Genomic DNA, 18,309 nt, shown 5'->3' on the forward strand with positions numbered 1-18,309 from the left:
CGTGATATATCAAGGTCCTAGTTAATATCGTTCTACTTCAAACAAAAACAACTTAGAAACAATAGGGAAATTTTTTCCAAGACAGTGGAACCCAATTCAGTGTATATTTCGGCCCTACGTCCAAGGGCCGTCTTCAGCACAACACCAGAAAAAATATATATATACAAAAACTTACTTCAAAATGTGAAAATTAAAACTAAAAATGTTTTTAAAATTTTATGAGTCCTGATTGAGCTTCGTTGAAGTAAGGATGCTAGGGCTGTTTTAAAAAGTTTTTTTTTAAATATTTTTAGTTATAATTTTCATAATTTGATTTAAGTTCTCTTATATATATATATATATATATATATATATATATATATATATATATATATATATATATGTATATATATTTTGGCCATCAGCCAAATAAGACTTCTTTCTCCAATATGGAAGTCCACTAGGTTCAAAAAAGAAGAAGGGCATTATTCGTAACGCATATAATCTTTTAAATCATGTCCAAAATCCTGGGCAATAACAAGTGATTTAATCATCCCCAGATCGGACTAAGCCAGTGTGGGGCTTATAGAAAACGGTGTAAATACCATATGCCTTGGATGAAAGTAATATACAGTACAGTTATACAACACAGTAAGAGCTTTGCTACTGCAGACAATTTTTTTTTGATCTGACATGAGCACATTCAGAGCTAACAGTAGAAAAACTTGGGAACAATAGAAAGCGATCTAAAAGGCTTTTGATCAAAGGCGTAAACGATAAAATACTATGTAAAACGTGCAAACTTTGGAAATATCCATTACATCGTAAGGTTTCCAGGAGGAAGCGGGTCTATAGGGCTTCCATGCGCACTGTGACGAATCGGAGTGAGGAGAGAGATTGTTGTACATCCTTGACGCGAGGGTAATTTGCTCTAGTGACGTTTTTACTCGTTATGTGTATGCAACTTTTTCAACAGAAAATGCAATGAAACTTACTACAATTACGCTAATTGTTTATTTTGAAGCGATATATCTCAATTTTAACCCTGCGTTCAATATTACTTATGACAATCAATAGGATTGAATTCCGTTGCTGTCATGCAATAAAAACCCTTCTCTTTCAAAGAGAACAGTTGTCATTCTGCTTGAAAGAGAATAGTTTTCATTGGCTGTCAGTGACGATATCAATTGCAGTGGATTGCGATAAGTTATATTGAATACGGGGCTAATTCTAATCACCCCTGTAAACCTGTAAACCAAAACAATCCTCGGAAAATTCTAGTACTCTGTAATCCTAAGTCAACTTGTGTCAACATAGATGCCTAGCGCCTATCCGAATAACTATCTTGAGCATATGTCTATCCAGGTTTCTTTAAGGAGTTGTGATTATGAGAATCCTACTGCGCTAAAAACCTATCATTTCAATTTTTCTTATTCTAAAAAATCCTGCTGTGGCTTTCCAACCAGTAAATTCATAAAGCTAGAAAATTTAAGAAAAATTCGAAGTCTGTCCAAGTTCATCAAAGTCCACATCTCTTTAGAGGGGGAAGGGGCGAAGGTAGACACTTCAGAAGACTGAAGCTTGGGTTTAGCAGCATTAACCGAAGCACGCATGGATAGGAAAAACTGTAAAAAAAAGTTGCAACTTTTTGGGGGGGAGGGGGAGGGAGGTATTTTATATGCTGCTTGTAAATAGTTCTGATCAATTGGCTATTTAAGAATTTTCTGCTACTAGAATTTTGGCCTTATATAGCCAAAACTATTATTTTATTGAGGTTAAAATGGCATGATGTAATTGTGGGATCTCTCTAGTGACTAAAAAAACGCAAGAGCCTTTTTTTTCAGTTTAAATAATCCTACTCGTGGTTATCTAAGACCTCTGGCTCTGTAACATCACTCCTAGGGGAAAGCAGGGGGACTACTGTTGCGCTATCCATGCTAAAATGCTGCTTGGATCGATTTTAAATGTGGAGGATTGCAATTCTCCACTCGTGGTTTGTTGTCTGTGACAAATTGATTGACTTTAACAGGAAGGCAGAAAGGCACGTCTGTCATTTCTAAATGACAGAAAAAGTCTCTTTGTTGTGGCGTGATGTAGCCTACTTTGTTACCAAAAAAGGGCACTAGATGATTACTTTTCCTTTTTTATTTTTGCTCCGGAAGACCATCCAATATTTTACGAATACTTGTTCGTTACGATATTCCATCGGAGGAAAAAGCAGAGGTATTAATGCTACCCATGCGAAAGCGAGATTAAACCTCTAGTTAAATATTTTGACAATGGCAATTTCTGTGGTTGTTCAGTTGAATGTAAATGAAAATTACTGTTTCCAAAATAATGTTACTTTGGAAATATTTGTCGCTAGACAGTTAAAAAAAAAATATATATTTTTGGCCACTGTGATTAGTTCCAAGAGTCGTCCAATTTCAGAAATCATCTACACCAGGTAACACGTGTCAACTATGTTGAAATTTCGGCTAGTGTGGTGGAACATTGCCAGGTATTGCAGGGACTGCGTCGGAACTGTACCACAAGTTGTGGAGCTGTGTGGCACACGTGGTGCTTCACGATGTACAGTAGGTGACAAAGCACAGGTGCCCCTCTGCTGTGCGAGCGTAACATTGCACCCTAGTAGTGTCACCTCGGTTTCCCGTGAGACACTAGACTGCAGTATAATTTTTACAGAATATAATTTTAATCCTGCTCTGAGTCTTACTATGTGTCTATAATAGGGTTATTTAGTCCTCCTATTAAAAACTGTATTACAGTTCTCCACGGAGGACTTCATTTGTAAGTTTATTCTTAATCGGTTTAGATCAGTCATAACTGACAGAAATTGTTTAAGGTTCGAAAGATCATATTTCAAGAGACAATGGTAGTAGTAAGGCACAATGGTAACAGCAATGGGGGGGGGACTCTCTGGCTACCTCCTAAAAGAGGCCTAGTTGATAACTTTGCTATTTGGTAATTTACGCTACAAGTTTTGTTTTTTATTTAATCAAAACCTTTACTAGGCCAGATTTTTTATCCGTTCTTTTTTCCACTTATTACGCAATTTAATATGTTCGCTAGTACAATGCTATATCGTCGGTGCTAAGCCTAAAAGTCTTATCTAATTTTTTTCACAAGTCTGAAGTGGCTACCAAAAACGGTTTGCTAAACTCTTCCCAATGGGAATATCTGCAGACTAACAAATGTCTAGTTTTTTTGCCATTATTTCAGAAGTTTGAAAATATCAGATACACCTTTAGACGTAACTGTGAAAAATCTTTGTGCCGCAAAGGTACATATGAATTTCCATTGAAATTCTAACATACAAAAATATTTGAAAGCACCTGATGTACTTTGGGGGTAGTATTTTTGACACAGGTGTACAAAAGTGTGGTTCAATCCCGCTTTCTAGGGCTATAATTAGAGGTAGAGATGGCTATGTCATGTTCTACGGATGAAGGAAGACAGATTGCCGAAGATCTCCCTTTCCGGTAAACTATCTTGGGCTAAACGGAAAGCAGGTCGTCCGTGGTTGTGGTGGGAGGATGTCGTAACGAAATATTTAAAAGAAATGGGAACCTCATGGGAGAATGTAAAGAGCTTCGAATAAATTAGGATGGAGGATGAGCGTGCGTAGCTGTGTTGACCTCAGGCTGCTTGGTGTTGCGGTGAGTTGTTAGTAGTAGTTCAGTCCCTACAACTTCATTTCATATAAGTTTTCTGTTGTAGGCAATCAGTTGAGCAGTCGCTTGTTAAGCATGCATTCTGCAAATGTTTTAGTCATACTTCCCGGTGCCTCAAAGTCTATTAACAAAGCAGAACCTGGATCCATTTTTGATGCCTTAATTATTGATACTTTGTAAACTTTTAACTATTAACCTGTTCAGTTGTTTGGCAGTATCAGTTAAGTTTATATCGTTTAATAATTTGTTTATTGTATAGTTGTATCCGTAGATAAAATGTTGAAGCAAGATATGCCTTTGTTTCTTTGAATGTAATCAGATTTAATAGGTACTAATTTTAACTATTTGTTAGCACTTACAGAATTACTGTTATAAATTTAATAGTACTGTCTGTTTACTATAGAATTAAATCCGCAAATGAAATATTGAAATAAAGCGTTCCTCTGTTTCTTGAAATTTTTCAGATTATGCACTATTCCAAAGAATATAACAGCGTTGCCGCATTTAAAGATGCTTAGGAGCCAATCGAATAAAGGAACATACAAAACACAAGCAAAATTGGCAGATTAACCTTAGTTTACGTTTTGTCGTATCGCACTTTTCTAAATTAATTATACAGGACGGAGTTAAAGCATATTTTCTTTTCTGAAGAACTAATTTATTAGGGAAAAAACAAAGAAAAAATATATAAAAATGGATGGGCAATAAGCTCTAGGGAACCTGTGCGCTAATATCAGCAATAAAGTATTACAGGAGACAATCAAGAAACACAAACAAAACAAAAAAAATATTTACAGTTTATTTTTTCATGTAGGTTTTGCATTATTCTAAAGCTAAATTGGTATGGTGACCATAAAAAGATAAGTTTCTTGGTCAACCAGGGTCGACTATATCAAACTCAGGGTGAGGTAATTCCTGGATTCCAGCGCGCTAGTTGCTAGAAGGTCGGGATAATGAAATCAATATTTCTTAAACTATCACTTATATTTACTTACCAAGGTCCTGACCATCCTCGAGGGACGTTTTGGGGCCTCTCCTTCTACCAGCTCATACGTAAGGGTTCGGTAAATTATCTTATCAGTTGCGATACGTGATAACAGGGCTAACTTGACGTTGCGGAAATCGAAGTTCTCCGTCCATCGTTTTCGTGGTCTGCCTCGTGGACGAAGGCCATGAAGATCTTTCAAGTGCGATTTTCGTGAGACGGCTCGGCTCTATCCGATACATGACGTCGCTTATATTGAAGCCACTTGTACGTAGTTACCACTTGCAGTTTTTTTATACATGATTGTGAAATAAAATGGGATTAAGAAAAGCAAAATAGAAGTTGCAATATTCTCAAACATGCATTTTAAAGTAGAAAAACTTATACTTTTGGGTTTCAGATTTGTGGCTAATATAGAAACACAAAAACAAGACATATTGGTTAAATATTTCAAAAATACCATATAATCGTCGCCAAAGCTAGTATTTAAACATTTAAGAGACTATTAATTACAAATCTAAAGTTAATATTGCAGCTATCAGGTTTCTTCTGTTTCATACCTAAACTTGCTTAGGGGCCAAATACGAAGTACATAGACTATTGGCAGATTAACATTACTTCACTTGTTAAGTTTTATTACCTAATTAAGGTTAATTAAGCTTAATTCAAATATCTTTGCACCGAATTCCGCCCTATATTTCTTCCTAGATTTGGAAAATGTCTCTTTCTTGGTATTTTTATTGAAATATGTCTTTTTTGGGTGTTCTAAAAGAAACATAGAAAAAACTTGCCCAGCTTCCTGTATTTTAAAACGAACATTATGTCCCCCTCACATTTTGTGGATCAGTTCTACTGTACAATGAAAAGCGAGGTTTCCGGTCGGAAAGGGTTAACGTAATCCAGTTCAGTTTGAACGAAAGCCTGAATTCCATTTCTTCGAGTGCTCGGAAATCAGGATTGTCGAGGTAATTGGGTCTTCAAAATCAAAAAGTTTATATTTTCCTTGTCGATTTAAAAAATATAGCGTTTCATGGGTTTGCTGTTTGAGATGTTGAAGTTAGTTCCTAGGTTTCCACAGTTTTGCGGTATCTCCGTATCCTTAACAGCTGCATAAGGTCCAGTTATATGTTGATTTTACACCTTTTGATTTTTACATAGATAGATATAGAATGTGGTGTCTATGTCTGAATAGAAGAAAAAACAACTAGCGACCTAATGTTGGTTGTCAAAGGTATTCTGCCTGTCACATAAAGGTATTTTGAATATTAAAGTGACTTTGTCATGAGGAATGTACAAATATAAACTTTAAACTTTATTTACTGCGTCTGTACTATATATTTAATGCGTGTTTTCTACATATTTGATTAACTAAATTTATCCTCATGGAGATTTTACCAGAAATAGTTCTAATTTGTGTTTGAGCATTCCCAACCAAACCCAGTAGCCAGTTTTTACCACTGGTCATAGTTTATAGTGGCAAGAGTGACACCGGCACAGGCTTATATTACAAAACTTAAGTACAGATATTTGTAAAAGACAGGTCTTCGTAAGAAAGGTTAGTAGAGCATACTTTGCTTCTTTTTTTTTATTTCTTTTTTTTTTTTTTTTTTTTTTTTTTTTGTAAATAATAGACACTTTGGTGCTTTAACAGTTGGCGCAAAGAAAAGCTTTAGAGTTTCGGCAGTTTAATAATAATTACAAATTCCTACTGCCACTAGCATTAACTTTGACGCAAAGAGAAACTTTGGTAGCCTATTAGGAATTATAAACTTCTACTGCTAGTAGTTATAACTTTGGCAGAAAGAGACTTTGGCGCTTTGGTGGCTTAATAGGAATTACTTACTTATACTGCCACTAGCTTTAACTTTGGCACAAATAAACTTTGGCGCTTTGGTAGCTTAATAGAAACTACTAACTTATACTGCCAGTAGCTTTAATTTTGGCACAAAGAAACTTTGAGACTTTGGTTGCTTAATAGAAACTAATAGCTTATACTGCCACTAGCTTTAACTTTGGCACAAAGAAACTTTAGCATTTTGGTCGCTTAATAGAAATTACTAACTTATACTGCCACTAGCTTTAACTTTGGCACAAATAAACTTTGGCGCTTTGGTCGCTTAATAGAAATTACTAACTTATACTGTCACTAGCTTTAATTTTGGCACAAAGAAACTTTGAGACATTGGTCGCTTAATAGAAATTACTAACTTATACTGCCACTAGCTTCAACTTTGGCACAAAGAAACTTTGACACTTAGGTCGCTGAACAGAAATTACTAACTTATACTGTCACTAGCTTTAACTTTGGGACAAAGAAACTTCGACGCTTTAGTGGATTAATAAGAATTACAAACTTCTACTGCCACTAGCTTCAACTTTGGCACAAAAAGAAACTTTGGCCCTTTTGTTGTTTCATTATGAGTTAAGGGGCCATTGTTAACCCAAGTGGGTGAGGGGGGGGGCTTTTAGGCGCCATAATTGTTTGTGTTTTTCTTATAGTCCACCGATTTTATTTTCGTTTATCAAATTTCTGAAAAACGAAAGACAAGAGTTGACAAAGACAGACAATAGTTGCTTTTTGTTTAGTGTTTGATAAAAAAAAAAAAAAAAAAAAAAAAAAAAAAAATCTTTTTCCTTAGAATGCAAGTAGATTTCTAGTATGAAAAGTGGAGGGGCTAACGAGGAAACAGCCCATGATGCAGAGGGTAATATTTGTTTGTTATAAGTTATCATGTTGTTTTGTATCTTGTAAAATGAGGTTATTGGATGTACTTATTGTCCTTAACTTTTCCTTCTTTTGTTCCAAGTAATTCTTTGCAGGAGATCAATTATGCTCTCGAACAGTGTAAAAATACAAATTGCAATTAAAATTCAACAACATCCCAGCAAAAATCCAAACTACGAAAAATTCTCAGGTTTTCAAAAATTCCCAGATTTCAAATATTAATATACGAATGTATCGTATACAATCATAAAATTTTTATACCTATTGTCGTATTCTTGGGAAAGTGCATGCAATTTTGAGTTTCTTAATGCTGATTTTATATGTCTTATGTGTTTTCAGTAAAGCGTTCAATCTAATAATACATAACAGCAAAATATTAAGGAATAAAAGTCTAGTTTTTACTTTGGGTAATTTTTGTAATTTTAAGTTCAACTTTATTCATTATTTCAGTGAAGAATAAGTTTTTTATTTTTTTGTGTATTAGTTAAATGCTTAATTCTTGTCTACCTATTAAGAAAAAATCTTTCTTTTTGCCTTATTTTTCACGTTTTCTTTCTTTTTTCTGATAGTTGTTCTTCAAAATTTTATCACTGATTCCTTTTGATTTATTTATTTGCATTTTTTTAAAACAACATTCAGCTATCCATTATTGTCTCACGTGCTCATCATTTTGAATCATTTAATCGTTAATTTTTTCATTACACTTATCGAAAATGCTGTTTTGACAAAATAATCCTTTGCAAGAAATATCAATAGCAAACAGAAACCATAGAAAAAAGTGTTTAGTTCTGGATTATGTTTGGACATAAGTTGAGGCGTTTTACCATAAAAAATAATGCAATCACCAAAGGATTAGAAAATTAAGACACTTTAATGCGTTGTTGTTTTAACTTTTTTTTTATTGAATGTACATTTTGAAGTCGTTGTGTCCGTACTAGTCGGTTAGTATAGACGTGATTATAAAAATTCTGATTCTGAGACAAATCCTTATGAACATGATGTAACACATTTTAGAAATATAAAAATGAGCATATTAGGAAGCAGTTTTGACGATCTGGAGAGAAAATGTATTAGCCCTTTAAAATACTAAAAGCATATGAGACTACAATTTCAATAAAAGTGTCCTAGAAAAAAGAAAAAATAAGAAAAGAAAAAACATATACCCAATATACTCTTCATATGGTTTCTTATGTTCAATGCAGCCTGCATTGAAGAATATGTTGGCTTGTTGTTTACTAATCTGAGGCTAATGTTACAAACTAGAAGTCAAAAAACAAAAAAATGGTGCGTAAATGTTTCGTAAATGGTATTTCATTTTCGCCAATTATGGTATTTAGTGGTTTTGAGAGTAGCTAATTACTAAAATGTGACTTAAATTGCATTATATTCAACTAAATTTCAATTCGCCTAAGTACTGTTCATAGCAACATTCGTGCCTTTATGTTTCCGACAAAGTTTGTATCAGGAAGTATTTCTAGACTAAGCTTACGACCAATATGATTGACCGTCTAGGGCCTCCTTTAAGGAGGCCCTAGACGTTGAAGCATTTTAAACAAAAGCTTCCGTCAATCGATTGACTCAAGCATGATTGACCATCTATGATCCTGTTTGACGCTTAAGTAAAGCGTTGACTGCAATTGATAGAAAGTTTGAATGACCCAATATTTATATATATAGTTATATAAAATAAAATAATATAAAATATATAAAATAAAATAAAGTTATGCGAATAAAATACGAAACTAAAAAGGTTTAGGATTTCCAATAAACAATTTTTAGTTTTCAACTCCCTCAGAACTCCAAAAACGCTAGAGTATCGCAGAGTAGTTGAAGTTAAAAAAAAAACTGTTATAAAAAAAGTTTTCTTAATGAATTTCTCTTTGTTTTTAATTGGCCAACATTGCTGCTGACGAACCCCCCTCCCCTCTCAGAGCAGCAGATTGGTCCATCTGGAGGAGCACTGCTGCTGCGCTCTCTAGACCACATATCATTTGGCGTAGTTAGTGGGCTTAATTTAAGTCAGTGTGTCAGTTGTTTTTAATTGGCGTTTTTTTATTGGCTAACAAAAGGCATTTTTAAAGTTTTTTTTTTATGTTTTTCTACTTACAAATTAAGATTTTGGCTTGCTATTTATATTTTGTACCAGTTTTTGCAAAAGTTTTAATAATAGTTTTAACTTAGAATTTTGGGTAGGTGGGGTATGGGAATCTTATCCAAATAGAACAAAATCTTCATAATTGTTGACGATTTATAGGGCTGAAGCCATCCTGTTGGAAAATTAAATTTTTCTTCGAGTCAGGATGTTTGTTTTCTAGATTTACCTGTCAACATTGATTTCCTGGAAATCTAGAAGAGATACATCTTCTGTCTTGTGTCCTGAAGGGTCAATCAAATTCTCTACAGTCTGTCCAAATGGCTACTTATCCCTAAGATATTTATTATCGAAGCTCAAGAAGTTTCGTTTTGTTTCTTGTACATATTATTTAATAGGCCAGAAAATAAGGAGATTTCTTGAACCTCCGGGAAAATTTTCCTTTTCAAATCTCCAAGGGTGCATCCAGGATTTTGTTCGGGGGGGTATTTTTTCTGGAAAGGGGGTAAATAAGATTAAACCCATCTAAATTTGTTTCAATGCATTTTGTTACGTTTCTACGAGTCGAACAAAAGTTTTTTGGGAAGGGATTCGAACCTTGAAACCCCCTTCCCAAGGATACATACGGCCTTGGCTATTGGCCACCAATAGCCAAGGCCGTTTTGGCTATCGGCCACCAATAGCCAAAACAACTTTGAAAGCTGCTTGTTCTACAGCACAATAATAGAGACGAACTTTAAACGAGCTGAAGTAATACCAAATACAAGTAGGGTAGCCATCCCCTCAAGTTCTATCGAGGGCTAAAATGTCCTATGCGCCTTAATGAAATGGGATGAAAAAGAAATTAAAAATAGTGATCAATTTTCAAGAAAAAATCATAAAGAAGAAACATCTATAACAATTAATTTAGCTTTATTGTTTTAAAAATACCCTCAACCGTCGCTGTTTTCTTTCTTTTAAGTCAGTTACTTTCAAAAGTATACTAAGATCGATTGGCTAAAGTAATATTCCAATTTAAGCAATATATTTAGCTTTGAATAAATCGCAAACAAAAAATTTTACCTTATAGGGGTTTGAGGAGAGGGAATCCTAATTCAGGTTGCCTTTTTAACTTAATTAAGTAAAAGAAAAAACAAGTTTTTTTAACTGCAAGTAAGGAGCGACTTTAAAACTTAAAACAAACAGAAATTATTCCGTATATGAAAAGGGTTGTCCCCTCCTCAACGCCTCGCTCTTTACGCTAAAGTTTGACTCTTTTTCACAACTCTACTTTTTAAAACAATAAAAAAAAACTTTAGCTTAAAGAGCGAGGCGTTAAGGAGGAGACAACCCCTTCCATATACGGAATAATTTCTGTTCCTTTTAAGTTTTAATGTCGCTCCTTACTTACAGTTAAAAAAAAACTTTTTTTTTATTTAATTTCTGAACGTTTTTGAATTAATACATGTTTTAATTTTGGCTCACTGCAGATTAATATTTAAAACGAAATTTGCATATTAATATTTTTTGGCTAAATGGCTTTCTCATAGTTTTCATAGGACGATTATGAAAAAAAGGGCTGTGGGAGGAGGCCTAGTTGCCATTAAATTTTCGGCTACTTAAAAATACAACTAGAACTTTTTTAATTTTTTTTTACGAACGTTTTTATTAGTAATAAATATACGTAACTTACGAATTAACTGACGTAACGAACTTTTATATTTGTATATTTTCATTACGTGTATGAGGGGGCTCACCCCCTCGTCAATACCTCGCTCTTTACACTAAAGCTTGAATTTCATCCCAATTCTTTAAGAATGACCCCTGAATCACTAAGGCCGTAGAATAAATAGTGAAATTACTAAAAATACTTTAGCGTAAAGAGCAAGGTATTGTGGAGGAGACGAACCCCCTTATATGCATAGTATTTTCTGTTCTTTTTAAGCTTTAATGCTGCTTCTTACTTCCAGTTGAAAAAACTTTTTTTTATTTATTTTCTCATTTTTTATAATAGTGCTAGAAAATCCTGCGCCTCCTTCATGGAAGTTTTCTTCCCTCATGATAAATTTCTAAATGGAAAGATCCTCCTACGTAACCCCCTCCTCCGACCCAACCCCACCCCAACGCGAAAAAGTTCCCCTGAAAACGGTTGTACACTTCGCAATAACCATTACTATATGTAAACAATGGTCAAAGTTTGTAACTTGCAGCCCCTCCCCCGCGGACTGTGGGGGATTAAGTCATCCCCAAAGACATAGTTATTAGGTTTTTTGACTGTGCTGAACAGAATGGCTATCTCAAAATTTTGATTCGGTGACTTTGGGAAAAAATCAGCGTGGGAGAGGGTCTAGGTGCCCTCCGGGTTTTTTTTGTCACTTAAAAAGGGCACTAGAACTTTTAATTTCCGTTAGAATGAGCCCTTTTGCGATATTCTAGGACCACTGGGTCGATACGATCACCCCTGGAAAAAAAAAACACACAAAAAACAACAAACCAATAAACACGCATCCGTGATCTGTCTTTTGGCAAAAATTACAAAATTCCACATTTTTGTAGATAGGAGCTTGAAACTTCTATAGTATGGTTGTCGGATACGCTGAATCTGATGGTGTAATTTTCGTTGATTCTATGACTTTTAGGGGATGCTTCCCCCTATTTTTTAAAATAAAACAAACTTCCTTAGGCTCGTAACTTTTGATGGGTAAGACTAAGCTTGATGAAACTTATATATTTAAAATCAGCATTAAAATTTGATTCTTTTGATGTAACTACTGGTATCAAAATTCCGTTTTTTAGAGTTTCGGTTACTATTGAGGTGGGTCGCTCCTCACTACAGTTCGCTACCACGAACTGTTTGATTATAATCAAAGTCATATGCTACGATTTAAAACAACTAAATATTCAAGAAAATTGTCCATGAAAATGAAATGTAATAGGAGATAAACGATTTCATATCCAAATGTGAACAAAATCGTAAAAACTCGGATTTTTCTTATTTGCCAAAAAAATCATTAAACATTGTGTTTTCCTCTATAATAAATTTATCTATAGGCCTATAAGCCAACAATGAAGATTTCAGTTCTATGATTAAGGTTCGTGTTTGTCTCACTAACAGGCATAATAAAAGGTTATTATGTCGTAAGAACATTAAACTTGCAATAGATTTTATTAGTCTCCGATAACTTAGCGTAATTATTTACTGATGAATCTAACTAGAAATTACTAGTTGACTTTTTGTAATCAAGGGCTCCAGTCCACTGAATTTTGTTGGAGTGTAACAAACCTGATTTGATAATTCATTGCTGCAGAATTTTTTCAGTTTTCGCTTGGACTTCTGAATTGAAGTATTTAACAGAGAATAAATATGTCTTTAAAAAGACTATTTTTCAAAAATCCTCAAAAGGTTCTAATCCAGGTAGCTACATTTTATTTTGTTACTGTAACCATCATTGATGTAACTTCATAAAAATCCTGGAAGGGGAGGGAGTTAAATTGTAGTCAGTTTTCCCAGATCAAATTAAAATTACACTGAAAAATGAACCATATAGTACTATAAAAAAAAAGATATACTAAAGAAAACTGACCTGTTTCTCTAGATGCTTGAATTGTGCAGACTTCTCTTAGTTTTGAAGAGGATTTTTTGAAGAAACTAAATTTCAGTTGAGGGGGAGAACTAGGTTCTGGGGGGAGGGTGTAAACTTGGGTCTGGAGGTGACAGTTCCCCCCTGCTTCATAGAAAATTACGCCCATGGTAACCATACCTGATTACAGGAATGGAGGGTTATTTTTTTTCTGAAGATTTGCTCAAAGTATTTATCTGAATGTTTGGAAAATGTTGGGTTACAACCGAACATTGTGTGTGTTTTTTAGATCTCCTCCCCAACCCCCCAGAAAACCTTTTAGTACTTCCCTATTTATTGGCTGTACTTATTATTTTTAGCTTTTCCTTCTTTATTCGAAGGAATTATTTGCAGGAGACCAAATATGCGTTCAAATATTGTAAAAATTCAGATTGCAATTAAGAATTAAACAATATTCTAGCGGAAATCCAAACTGTGAAAAATTCTAAGGTTTTCAAAAATTCCCAGATTTCAAATATCAATATACGAATGTATCGCATACAAGCATATACTTTCTATACCTTTTTTTGGTATTATATATATATATATATATATATATATATATATATATATATATATATATATATATATATATATATATATATATATATATATATATATATATATATATATATATATATATATATATATATATGTATATATATATATATATATTAACACTTTGATTTTAACACTTATTACCACCATGCTCTGAAAGTTGCCGAAGCGAGAGTGATTCCTACAAAAGTAGCCAAAATTGAAACAGAAAATCTGATGTGATCCGAATCCACTCAACTCGAGTCGGCAAAACGACATGGAAAAGCGTGGCTAAATATTTGGATTGCTTGTGGTAGACCGCTACGCGGGACTGTATTCGATCTCAAATGGAGCCCAAAACGCAAATATAAAGCAGAAATTTGGAGGTATCGAATTATCAGGTAACAGTTCACTGGAAATAAGAAATCGTGGCTAAGCCTAATCAGACCAGACGATCGTCCATCTAGTACTTCTCTGCCGCTACATGATTGGCCCTCTTACTATTCTTCGCTCTATGGTGATGAGAATCTTACCATAACCAATCAGTATAAAACGGAAGTATCTAGCTGGCTTGTACTTTTCTCAGGGCAGCATTGCGTTGTTCCGATTTCCCTTGAGAAAATCAAGTTAGCTGTCAGAAAAGTGCTTCTCAAAGCAAAGAATGGGATAGATAACGACGGTCTTTCAATTAAATACCTCAAGCACTTGCCTGAATGCTCCTATTCCCATCTTCAGCTTATCTTCCCGACGTGGATCACCAGGGGTTTTGTTCCCAACTCTTTCCTGAAAGTGGTCTTGTCATCTATCGCCAAAAAAGAAAAGATCTGAACGAATGCAAATCGTATAGATCCATAGACCCATAACCGTACCGTGTATTTTGAGACATTTCTCTGAGCTCTCTGAGTTTGATACTGGACACTTTGGGGACAATCAGTCTAAATTCCAGGAAGGTCTTGGGTGCCCGGAGGCTCATCGCCTTCTGGCTAGCGTACTTGTGGACTCGGAAAAAAATAAGTCGCCTCTGTGTATGTGCACTATTGATATATCGAAAGCGTTTGATAGCGTCAATCACATGCAAGCAATGAATGCTCTACTGCACAATGGAGTGAGTTTGAGCATAGTGAGTACTCTCAAATTTGGTCCGAAAATTTGACTGCGTTGGTCAAATGGAAAGGTACAATTTCAGATCCTGCAAAAATCAGAAGAGGTGTAAGGCAAGGTAGCGTTCTTAGTCCTCTTATTTTCAAACATACAATCTCCAAGATTCTGGACCGTATCTCGCCCTCTCTCCTATAGCATGGTTCTGACCTGTCTTACTTGGAATACGCCGATGACGTCCTGCAGCTCAGTAGATCCAAAGCAGACTTACAAGACAACCTGAACCGATTCCTAAGTGACTTTTAATCTATCAGGCTTTCTATCAACATTGATAAGTGCGAATTTTTATCCTTTAATGCGCCGCAAAGTGATTCTGTCGCTCTTGGAAATCATGTTGTCCCTACGGTATCGGAGCTGAGATATCTTGGTATTATGATTGCAGAAACAATCATTAAAACTAGACAAGCAACTGTTAAGCAAACAACTACCGCCATTAAACGTGCTTATGAATCTGTAGTGCCAAATCTCGGACGCCACTTCAGCTAATCTCTTGCCACGATTTATTGTTCAGTGTGCTTACCATACATGACCTACCTCGCCGGTACATCATACATGCTGTCAGTGAGAGACACTGAAAACGTCAAGAAGTGCTACTATAAATATGCAAAATTCTTACTCTACATACCCAAGCGTTATAGGAATTTCCTCCTTTAAAAATATGATCTTAGAGAGACAATATTCTAGCATTTGGAATAATTCAGTGCTAAAAGTTAAATTAGATAGACGACGTTTCTCACCTGCATTTATTTGAGTGTCGTGAATTACAATGATTGTCTTATCTTTATCTTTTTGGAAGCTGGTTTCCTTTCATTACCTTTTTCCTTTTTGTAGTCCTCCGCTACAACCTATTTTTGTAGATGCTGGGTGAATAATTGTTATTATTATTATTATTATTATTATTGTATATATATATATATATATATATATATATATATATATATATATATATATATATATATATATATATATATATATATATATATATATATATATATATATATATGTATATATATATATATATATATATATATATATATATATATATATATATATATATATATATATATATATATATATATATATATATATATATATATATATATATATATATATGTATATGTATATATATGTCTGTTTCATGGCTATTCAACTAAGAAGTGGTATGGGGAGCTAGGAGCCAGCCATCCTATGCTTTCGCACACGCTTTCTGTCTGCCGCCCCCAGGTTTCTCCAGGTACCCATTTGGATCTGAGTCGACTCTGGCTAAGCTTACAGGCTTATGAAATCTCGCCACTGACTACTGATTCGAATGAAATAGGCAACGACATCAGGACTCGAACTCCGTCCTAAAAAAAAGTATTTCTAGTCTAGCATGCCAACCACTCGGCCAGGACGGCTCCACATATACCATATATATATATACATATATATATATATATATATATATATATATATATATATATATATATATATATATATATATATATATATATATATATATATATATATATATATATATATATATATATATATATATATATATATATATATATATATATATATATATATATATATATATATATATATATATATATATATATATATATATATGCTATTCCTAAGCTCACAAGCTCCAGACTTAAACCGCAAGATCTTTGGGAAAATTGAAAGGATTGACAGTCATGGTAAGAATGTCCGAATGCATTTAGAGTGTTTTGTGTGTTTTCCTGTATTGTTTAATATCTTTCATTCAAATAACGCTTAACCATCATTGCTTGCTAAAGTATATACAAATTGAACCGGGTCATTGAAAACTTTAGATAAGAAAGAAAAACTCAGAATTACAAAAGTTTCTCTAATGTTGCAGGTTCTAACTCAGAAAATGTCTAACTCCTGACCATGAAACAGCTAGCACCTCTCAACCCTTTTAGCCTGCTATTGGTGTCATGCTGAGCAGGGTGGGGTCCTCATTGGCACACCTCATATGCAGAAATCGTCAACTTTTCAGGGGAAAAAAACTAATTTTAGAATTCTAATATTGTTTTTTTTAACAATTTACGGGGGGAAAATTCAACATTATTTCATAAATCTTTGAATTTACAGGCTAACAAAAAAGCTACAACTTGTAAGGAATTTTTCACAACCCTCTACAAGAATTCTTAACTTTTAAATTTGAATATGGTTTGTTGCTTCCATTCATAATTTTTTCAATTAAATCTTGGGGTTTTTCATATGTTGCACCATTCAGATGCAGCTTGAAACACTGCATATTTAACTCAATTAAATTCGCCTGGTATGTCTCATAGGAAGTGTGCACACAAATACCGTGGGGTTTTTTCCAGTCACGTAGCGTAATTTCAAAACCATTCAACTCAATCAATTTAACGGATATGCATAAAGATTATTACAGAATCTTAAAGGCTAGGGTTGAAATAATTTCATTCGTTAACATTGTTGTTGCTCCTAATAAAAGATGGCTTTTATTTTAAGTCCGAGCTTCCTACGACTATGATCTCTACTAAATTGCCAGTCGATCTATTCTCATCGCAAGAAATATGACTAATTCTTTTGGCAGTTCTCACGCAGTGTCTTTCTGTACCAGATTGTTTAGATTCGTTTTATCCCACCAACTTCATTGTTGAGCCGCATAATAAATTATTAATAATACCATAATACTTAGTAATGGCAGTGTTAGCAGCAGCAACATTAGTAGTAGTCTTACTACTATCAGTAGTAGTAGTAGTAGCAGTATTAGTAGTAGCAGTAGTATTAGCAGTAGCATTAATAGTTGTAGTAGTAGTAGCAGTATAGTGATAGCACTATAAGTAATACTAAGTAATACTTAGTAATAAGTAGTAATACTTAGTATAAGTATACTAAGTCCAGTAGACTTAGTAATGCTAGTATTAGGAGCAGCAGCAGTAGTAGTAGTCCTACTACGATCAGTAGTAGTAGTAGCAGTGCGCACATTATGCCTTTTTATTAGTTCAACATCCCCCTCAACATGCTCTGAAAGTTTCAACATGCTCTGAAAGTTTCAACATTGCTAATCTGTTTCAATCTACTCTTTTCTAGATGGCAGCTGCTAGTGCCGCGTCATTTAGCTTCATGATTATGGGCTGTGTACGAGGATGGTCTTCGCCAGCCATGCCAAAGCTATTAGAGTCTGGATATCTTAACATTACCGAAGACCAAGCATCATGGATTAGTAAGTAAACAGAGCTGTTACTATAAGAAATTAAAACATCTTCCATTTGGGTATTCTTGCTTGAAACACTATGTAATTTCAAATGACAGCCCTTTATGACCTAAGGAAACACATATTCCTGACGAAAGGATAATAATTTTCACACAGTTCATAGTAACGAAGCATAAATAAGGAGTGACTAGGGCTAATGGCTCCCCGAAACTCCAGAAAAGTATCTTAATAACATTTAATACGTCAAAGAGTTTGATTTTGTTGACTGATTTCAAATATTTAAAATTTGTTAAGTTTAAAGTTAAACATCAAAAGCTACGAGTCTGACAAAATTTGCCTGATTTTCAAAAAAGAGGGAAAT

The 18,309-nt window shown here is 34.1% G+C and overlaps 2 protein-coding genes across 3 annotated transcripts in view; both read left to right on the top strand.

Annotated features, from left to right (window-relative positions):
* LOC136033220 (gephyrin-like) overlaps positions 1-4,102 on the top strand; it is an 87,666-nt gene extending 83,564 nt beyond the window's left edge. The window contains exon 13 of one of the 2 annotated variants that reach the window (XM_065713930.1): positions 3,700-4,102. In XM_065713930.1, the coding sequence (XP_065570002.1) occupies positions 3,700-3,833 (134 nt within the window). In that variant the 3' untranslated portion in view covers positions 3,834-4,102. The remainder of the gene's footprint in view (positions 1-3,699) is intronic. The other variant, XM_065713931.1, reaches the window with a different exon arrangement.
* An 8,568-nt stretch (positions 4,103-12,670) lies between these two features.
* LOC136033221 (facilitated trehalose transporter Tret1-like) overlaps positions 12,671-18,309 on the top strand; it is a 49,072-nt gene continuing 43,433 nt past the window's right edge. The window contains exons 1-2 of the mRNA XM_065713932.1: positions 12,671-12,849; positions 17,825-17,957. Of these exons, the coding sequence (XP_065570004.1) occupies positions 12,799-12,849; positions 17,825-17,957 (184 nt within the window). The 5' untranslated portion in view covers positions 12,671-12,798. The remainder of the gene's footprint in view (positions 12,850-17,824; positions 17,958-18,309) is intronic.

This window comes from Artemia franciscana, chromosome 11 (genome assembly GCF_032884065.1).
Source record: "Artemia franciscana chromosome 11, ASM3288406v1, whole genome shotgun sequence".
NCBI lineage: Eukaryota > Metazoa > Arthropoda > Branchiopoda > Anostraca > Artemiidae > Artemia > Artemia franciscana.